Source organism: Nanorana parkeri, unplaced genomic scaffold (genome assembly GCF_000935625.1).
Source record: "Nanorana parkeri isolate BGI_ZX_2015 unplaced genomic scaffold, ASM93562v1 scaffold30, whole genome shotgun sequence".
In the NCBI taxonomy this organism is placed as follows: domain Eukaryota; kingdom Metazoa; phylum Chordata; class Amphibia; order Anura; family Dicroglossidae; genus Nanorana; species Nanorana parkeri.
The window spans coordinates 998,382-1,007,325 of NW_017306298.1; the positions used below are offsets into that span (position 1 = coordinate 998,382).

The 8,944-nt window shown below is 41.2% G+C and overlaps 1 protein-coding gene across 1 annotated transcript in view; it reads right to left on the reverse strand.

Annotated features, from left to right (window-relative positions):
- Positions 1–8,944, reverse strand: part of DCDC5 (doublecortin domain containing 5) — a 90,492-nt gene that overhangs the window by 79,417 nt on the left and 2,131 nt on the right. The window contains exons 3-5 of the mRNA XM_018567677.1: positions 8,290–8,350; positions 3,663–3,800; positions 3,020–3,141 (exon numbers count right to left, since the gene is read on the reverse strand). Of these exons, the coding sequence (XP_018423179.1) occupies positions 3,020–3,141; positions 3,663–3,800; positions 8,290–8,350 (321 nt within the window). The remainder of the gene's footprint in view (positions 1–3,019; positions 3,142–3,662; positions 3,801–8,289; positions 8,351–8,944) is intronic.

Below are 8,944 nucleotides of genomic sequence, written 5' to 3' on the forward strand. Positions count from 1 at the left end.
TCTTCACATGAGGAAGGGAGGGCGCATATAGGAGCAGGGCAGCGAGAAAACCCCACAGCGGTCTGCAGAGTCACTAGTGGGAAAAAAACAAAGACCTCTTCATGAATGTAACACAGATGTGCCCATAGCCAAACTGTCAGAAGCAGTTAGGATGACAGCTACTCACAGTTCATTATTTCCTTCTCACAGGTCACTGGGTGACAAGCTGGGTCAGGAGGCTTTGTTGGCTGCTACACTTCTCCTCTATTCACTCTTGATATAGGTAAGCTACTTAATTTGATAAGCTAATATAGACACTGCTTCCAAATTAATACTCAAATACCACCGCTCTACAAGTTATTGTGTGGGCTAATATTTCTCCCGCTGACACATTCGGCCATTTAGACAGTGTTTTTAGAATCAATTATCTTAGAACTCTTTCAGACATACGGGTTAAAACGCATTGCTCACAATTTGGGTTTTGGAAGTTTACAGAAAACACTATATACAGATATCAATCTATATCTTTTATGTTTTTTTTATATTTAGACATCATATATAATGCCATTTAAAAAGAACTTTAATTATTTAATATGAACTAATACAAATAAATGCATTGTTTATTTCTGAGGGTATTCTAGAGCTACCTAAACCATACCGATTTCTAACATAGAACTATTTGCACTCAAACTGACCATATAACACAGGCACAATTTTAAATAACATATCAGCCATGGTTCTTACCAAGCCAATATTCTCTCCCAGCACAGACCTGGCCTGTTCATCCTTGTGCGGACGCCCACCTCTCTTGATATGCGCAGAAGGATATTTACAGGAAACAGGTACTCCATTAAGTTAGTTTGTTGTAATATACTCTTTAGCTGTGGCAGCATTGCCGTGCTGTATGAAATTACTATGATACTTAATAATACCATATGTGCCCCTTTTAAAAGTGCCCTTGGGTATACATCTTAAAGGTCAACTCCATAATTTATCAACTAGTGCCCTAACAATAATAAAAATAAAAAAGCAGCATTATTCAACCCACTTCATGTGAGCGCAGGGTTCATGGACCCACCTGTAGAAGGGTATCACTCTGAGCTTACAGTAAAATGATGAAGAGAATTGCATTGCTAATCATGTAAGGGCATGTGCATCATTGAGGATGGCCCAGCCCTGAAGAAGGAGCAAAGATGATGTTATGTGACTGACCTGAAGAACGAAGTATAAAATTAAAAAAATGAAAAACACATGTGGGGTTAAGTACTGGTGGACAGAGGGGCAAAGGTGACATTGGCCTTTAACCTGTGTATAGTTATTAAAAATACTATCAATTAATTCATGTTTTCCTAACAATTTCCAATCAACAAGCAGAAGTATACCCCAGTGTAAACATATAACTGGACACGTGTAATTAATGGGATGCCAGTGTCTTTAACATTCAATTTAAAGAAAAGTCAAGAAGCACAAGATTTAAAAAAACAGATCTGTGTTTGGCAACTCCTCTTTTTCAGTATGTCATATCTGAGTAGCCTCCCATTATAAATAAGTCCTTCCCATATATTGCCTTGCTTAGTCTGCTACGTAAGCGACCACACAATCGTCAGGATTCGTTAAAAGAAATGCAGAATACCAATCACAAAATTAATTCAGAACTCAATCCACATTCACTGCCATTGGTAATGGGTATAGCTTGTGCCATATTATGAATAAGGCATTGTTGGGCCAGTGCATAACACAACATGGCAGTATGAAGACAATCTTTACGATATATTTAAGTTTTTATCTTATTATTGCCTTGTATCCCTAGTCGCAGAATGTGAAGGGGATCTTTCTGGAATCCCACCAGGAAGAGAAGACATGTCCAAATTATTGCCCAAACTGGTAAATGTAATAATGAGCCTTGCGCAGGCTCAACCATCGAAGTTGTTTACAATTGATTGATAAATCTATAACAACAAAACCTGCAAATGATACCTTTCCACTAGGTCAACAGTACTGTACATACATGTCACTGTCTCTGTGGCTAATTATTTCCTATAAAGCTATACCCTCCTATAAAGCTAAAGAAAAAAAAAAAGAGAAAAAACCCGGAAAATTTCAAACAGGTTCTTTAAAGGACAAGTGCACTTTAAAACAAAATGCACTTATCCTTTTTGCTCCCCCAACCCTGAACTAAAAGATTCTACCCACCCCCTCAGTCAGGGTTCCACTATTGTTTATATCCAGCGCCATAATGCTCTCTTTGCTGGCTACACATGGAATTCCATTGGGCTGTTTCCCTGCTGAGAGATGGACGCAGTCAGTAGAGGGAGACTTTCAGTGCTTGATATCAAGAAACAGTGAAACAGCGGCCCTCAGATTTTGGTAAGTATAGATCTGCGCACAGAACTGGTTGCACTATTTAGTTCAGGGGAGGGACACAAAAATAATAAGCGCACTTTGTCTATAAGTGAACCTATTCTTTAAAGAGACCCTGCTAGGTCTCGAAATGCTTTAAGCCAGAAGGTCCCTGCAAAAGAAAACACTCACCTTTCTAGCATTCAAAATGTAGAGATTGTCCCCTGTCAAATGCTGGTTCATACCTCTGACCCTTTACTCCACTGGGGGTCAGAGGAAGAAGCAATAGTTAGAAGCAGCTTTGGGAACTCAAGCCAGCATAATGCACTGCTACAGTGTCATAGATAGGAGAATCCAATGTGGGGGGTTCCACACCTGTGTGTGTTTATTTATTCTAATGTCACACTAGAGATGATAAAGATTAGGTGATAATTAATAAAAAGAAGGACATACCACAAGGCTAACTAGTTTTGTGAAATATTCAATGCAGAAATGTTAAGTCTTCAAACACGCCATGGTAAAAATTTATAGAAATGTGGCATTCCCAATTCATTTTGCCAAGGAAATAAAAAATGTTTGCTAGCAAGCCAGAGGGCTCTGGAGATATTTCAATACTATCTGGAGAATCAATGTAACATGAAACTGAAGGAACACATCTAATGTCATTGAACAATAAATATCTGTTCTGTCAGTGGCTTACCTTTGAGCTGAGGCCTTGGGATGTTTCTCTTCTAGATTCCTCACCAACGCCACTGTCAGCTGCCTCGCTTCCCCTGGGCCCCCTGCGGGCAGTGGCTGGGCATCCGGCGCTTGTGAAAGCTGCTGTTGATTGAAATGACTGGCATCATTCGTAGAACTCTTAAACAAGAAATGCATCAATGTCATGCTACATTTACTTACTTATCTCGCTCAAACATGAGATATCACAATAGTTTAAAGTCTCAGAAGGAGGTGGAAGACACGGTACACATGCTTGTGTGTTTACTAGATTTCTTTTTTATTGTTATCAGTAGTAGTTAGGGATGCACAGATACTAGTATCGGTATCAGTGCCGATACTGAGTATTTGGGCGAGTACTCGGGCTCGCACAGGGGACAGCGGAGCCCGGGAAGCCAACGTGGGTGTCCCCCACAGCGCTGCACTGTACAAGCGATCCGGCACCTGTACAGATGCCGGATCACTAGTATCGGTATCAGTGCCGATACTGAGTATTTGGGCAAGTACTCGGGCTCGCACGGGGGACAGCAGAGCCCGGGAAGCCAACGTGGGTGTTCAGCAATATTCTGATCACTATAAAACAACTGGAAACAGCGTATTTAGCTTTCTCTAGGCTCCAAACTCACCTCTGTGGAAGCAGCTGTGTCACTATCCAGGTGAAAAGGAGATGGGATATTGTACAGAGGACTATGACCCCCTGCTTTCGATGTCTTCTCAGTTAGGTTTAATTCCTCTAGGTGGGTCAGAACAAACTCGGGATTAGTCTGCCAGGAAGAAAATATTTCAACGTTATTAAAAAAGATCTGTCATCTGTAATGGAGACATCATTGCTGGCTATTCTTGCTCTGTAGCATTACGTCTTACCTTTCTTGGGCTGTGCTCCTATCAGTTAGCATTGATCCCAGTTCTCTCTGCTTAGACTACGGAACACCTCTCAATGCATTATAGAAATGAGATGTGGAGGTGTTCTGTAGTCCTAAAACACTACCTATCCTGAGGTAAAAATACTGCTCCTCCATACATACAGTAAAATGAGTCAGGCATTGTCACCCTAGGAAGTGTTACTGGCAGGATCACCAGGTGAAAACAAAGGAAAAAAGCCTCAAAAGGCTGGCACCACATCTGTTATGCTGCAATATATAAAATCTTTGTTCTTGGGTTTAGATATGCTTTAATTAGATTCTGGGAGACATTTCAATATTTATTTTAACCAGCCAGTATGTAAATTTGCCAGTGAACAAATGCTAATGCGTTTCAGCCCCCAAACTGGGCCTTAGTCGTAAACGCGTTAGCATTCGTTTGTTGGCTGCTTTTATGCCCTTTTGAAAATAAAGTATTGTATGGACGGACCCCTTACGGATGCCGTTTTTTACCTATTGTTGAGTGAAGGCTCTGGCGGCAGTTGTTCCAGGCACCTACGTTCCAGCAGCGGTATTGGAGACAAGAGGGTAGAGCTGCTCCATGTGTCAAGTCCATGCATGCCCACAAGATTGCAAAGCTGCAAGAGCTGCTGGTATGAGGAGCCCAAAAAGTTGCAGTGACATCACAATCGGAATCCATTTGCCTGCCTATTGGCATTTTTGACATTTTGGAGCTGCTCTACTGCATTATGTGACCCAAATGTTAAGAAGGCAATGCAACCCTTAAACACTTTCAGTACCTGATTTATTTTGATTACACGCTTTGATAACTGCTCAATGGCTATAAAGTATTCCAAGAGCTCAGCTCTATAGAATCGCAAAGCATGTTTCTAAAAAAAAACATTAGTAAATTAGTTTGCAGCTATAATTTTGTAGGCACATGTGCTACTAGACTTGATCCAGCTCTGCCCTAAGTTATAGACAACAGGGCACTAAGCAACTCTGGATTTTAAAACAATGCAAGCCACAATATACGTACTGGGGCCACGTCACATGACTGCTGCAGCACTTCATCTATTCAGTCTTCTAGTGTTTTTTTTCAGATGAAACTACTGTAGAACAGTAATCTCCATTTTCATCAATAAGTCTTGTCGAGCAAAAGATCCATTTATGTGTTCCTATGTGTCCTTGTTTCTAACATTCTGTAATTATTTAGTCTGTCAAACTGATAAAAGACAGGAATGTTAGCATAATGGTTTTGTGAAATGTTTAGTTTTATTAACGTCTGGATACCAAAAATAAACTGAATAGTGCCTTAATATATGTGTAAGTACATATTTAAATGTCAATGGTTTAGCACTTAGGATATTGATTTGAATGTCAGTGACCTTGAAGTTTGAAAAGCATATAAAATATAAAGAAATAAACTGAATATATGATTGTGGTTTCATGTAGATGTATGCATATAATCTTTAGCTGTCAATATGGTCACTTTTATAACGATTTGCTTTATAATGTTCTAATTAGCTGCATGCTGGTCTGTCTTTGCAATTGCTTTAGAAGGTCCATGGATACAGGTTGTCTTCTCTGTAGATGTATGTCTGCTGTTAACTATGCTAAAGCCCAATACCTGCTAAAGCCCAAATAGACTTTTTTTTTTTTGGGTGGATTGTGGCACTGTTCCATCTCTGACTTGGTGACCACAGTTAACTGAATCCCTGATATCTCAGGGCACGCCACCAACCAATGGCATGGTCTTTATAGGCCTTGATAGGCTGAGAGATTGACTTGAACCCAAGCTACTACTGTTTTCCCTGGCCTGAGCTTTTCATGTTTTCTTATGAAGAATCCAGCGTACATAAATACTGCCTAGTACAGGGGCAAGGGGTTGGAGTTTGGGTTTGGGACCCCATCCACAATGGGGTTCCAAAGCGCCAGTGAGGATTAGAGGTCTGGCCTTCTCCTTCCAGAAGAGAGGTATACATTTTGTCTGGCTTTGCTTTTTTACAGTAGATTATATTTTGTTTTATTAATAATTGTAGGTTTAGATAAAGGAGTCTCAGAAAACCACTGACCAAAAGATGTTGTAGAATGGGATATTTTAGTATACACAAGCAGCACTAAGATTGAATTAAGTCCTTAGGCCACCTACGGTTATGGGATGACACTCACTAAATCCAGTCTTTGGCTAACCAGTTTCTGAGGAAATGATGGATTTAGGAGGTTTGAAAATGTCTTGTTTGCTACTGTTCCTTCCTGCAATAAGTGCCATTGACAATATCTGCCAAATGTCAAGTTCATATGCAAGCCATCTTAGAGCAAAGCCTAAGGGGAGTCAGATCATGTCTGCACGGCCAACCGTACGTTCAACTCAACAGGCACCATTTAGCACACCTCCTGTTTTTGATAGAGTGAGGAAGGGTCAAGTGTATTTGGGCACCAGCTACCCTAAGCAAACAAGAGAGATTACATCCCTTTGTACAAGCTTTGCCCCTTATGCCTTGATTAGCAGGAAAAAGCAGCCAAATATGTGGTCTTCTTTAAATGCAGAACTGCTTTAACCTGTACGGATCGCCAAACAAGGGAAAATGAGAAATAGTGTCATGTTTTCTGGACTATAAGGGATCTTCTGACTCATTTGACCATCCAATGCATACCCTAAAGTTCTCTTGCTGAATTTAGAAACAAAGGTCCAGAAGCACAAGGAAGAGGGAACAAAATCTGAAAAACAAAATCACATCCTGTACATTTTGAATCATTATGGTGTCCCCTGTAACCTTGCTGCCCTAGACACAGGTCCATGTCTTAAGGTGAAAAAGGGGTTAAAGCCTCTGTGGGTATTTTATTGTTGTCTATGATTTCTGTATAAAAAATGTCCCCTCAATTCCTGTCCCTGTGACTCCAGGAAAAAAAGAAGAACAACTGTTAGTGAGACAGGAAGACAAAGGTACCAATATGACACCTGAAGAATATTCTAACCCACCGTCACTGTACTGAAAATTGTATTTTTGTTGTTGTCTCTGTCCCATTTAGAAAGGGGAAATTTTTCCAATGGGGGCACAGACAATATAACTCTGAGGGATGTTCTGACCTTTAGCAACCAAAACCAAAAATGACTTGCCTGGGATGGGCTTTAAATTTTAATGCATGGAGCAATCCATGGTGTTGCAATCTATTCAGGGCCTGTTATGAAAATTTGCAAAACCTGCTTGCTCTGTCTATGTAAGGACCAAGTCCACAGGGAAGGGACATGATGTTGGAGGTCATGTTCAATATTAGCATTTGTCCCAGCTTCGTTCATTGAAACAAAATTGCCAATTATTTAGGGGGTTGTTCACGAAGGAAACGAAGTATCCAGCCGTAGTTTTGGCTGATCCTTGGGCTCTCTTTGGCCACCAATATTCACTATAGCCCGTACAGCAGCCGAAGGCGGCCGAGTGGCTCAGCCGAGCCAAAGGCACATGCTTCGGCTTGACTGAGCCGAAATGATAGCCGAAGCGAGGTGAACGGCCTGCCAAAGGCCGACCGTAAGCCCCGCAAATTACAGCTGGGTGGAGCCAGCCGTGATCCCATGGCTGGCTCCGCCCAGTTGTAATGACAGAGCAGTGTCCCCAAATGACCTGGGGATGCTGATCTGTCATTAAACAATAACAACTGTTATTCATTGGCTGGGACCTGCTAGAAGACTCTAGCAGGTGCCGGCCGATAGGAAACAGTTGAGCAGAGCTAGCTGTCACTGCTAGCTCCGCCCAATTGTTTTTCTTTTCTTCTTTTAAATATCTTTATATATTTTTTAATTTCACTATTTATTAACATTTTAAAAATATTTATTTAACCTTTTTTTTAATTTCTACTATTTTCTATTCTGCATATGTGAATAGGGGCAAACGGCAGCAAGTGAGCAGCTGGAGCTTCAGCTCAGTCGATCCAGATGTTGGATCGGCTGAGTGGAAGTCCTTCTCCACTTCGGCTCAGCCGAACATGCAGCCGATTTATGGCTGATTTCAGCCGTGGTACGGCTGAAATCAGCCGGACAAGCTAGAAGTGAATAGCTGAACAGCGTTCAGCTCATTTCACTTCGACTGGGTTATTCACTCGGCTGCCTTTGGCAGCTTTGTGAATAAGCCCCTTAGATTTAAGGATCAGAAAGGCTCTTTAGAATAATTTTTGTTTGTACTACAATTCTTCTTTACATCTTAGCACTCCCAAGCCCAGCTGACATACACTTTAACATTTGTTTTGGTACTCATACACAACAAAAAGTATCAATTTGCAATGAGAACTGAGAACGCCTTCCTGTGCAAATGGCAAAAACACAAGAACAATGATACAATGCACATACAGCCATAATCATCTGTTCTTCGAGTAAGCTTGATGGAAATTACTGACATACCTTGGGAAAGATTGAGCCCTTGTTACTAAAGCCCCATAGCTGTCCACTTTCGTTTCGGCTCCTGAAATACAAATATCAGTATTTGAGTTATTCTACCTTCAAGGAAAGATTGACACGTGTCAAGCTTGTCAGAGGTAAGATGACTTTCACAGACAAGACACTGCTGTGCCTGTTATTCCTCTAGATTTTATCATTTTACTTGCAGGTTAAGTTTCATTCAGTGAATCAACTTTATCAGCACCATTAGGGCTTGTTCACACCAAGCGCGGAGCAGATCCGGACCAGAGCAGGTGCAGACCGGATCAAAACTGCGTCCAATGTATTCCTATGGTATTTTGACCTCCAGTTCACATCGCAGCGTGCGGATCCAGACCAGATCCAGACCGTATGAAAAAAATGCGGCAAGCCCTATTTTACCTGCTCTGGATCTGGTCTGGAACGCATCTAAAACGCTAAAACGCATCAAAAACGCATGCAAGTGCCTGAAAGTCCATGTTAAACTTAAAAAAAATATATATATATTTTTTTTTACCAAAACCGGCTCTAAACGCATCAAAAACGCATCCAAAACGCGTCTAAAACGCGGCACAACCCACTACACTGCGTGTGCAGAAACCTGACCGGATCTGGTCTGCATTTGGTGTGAACAAGGCCT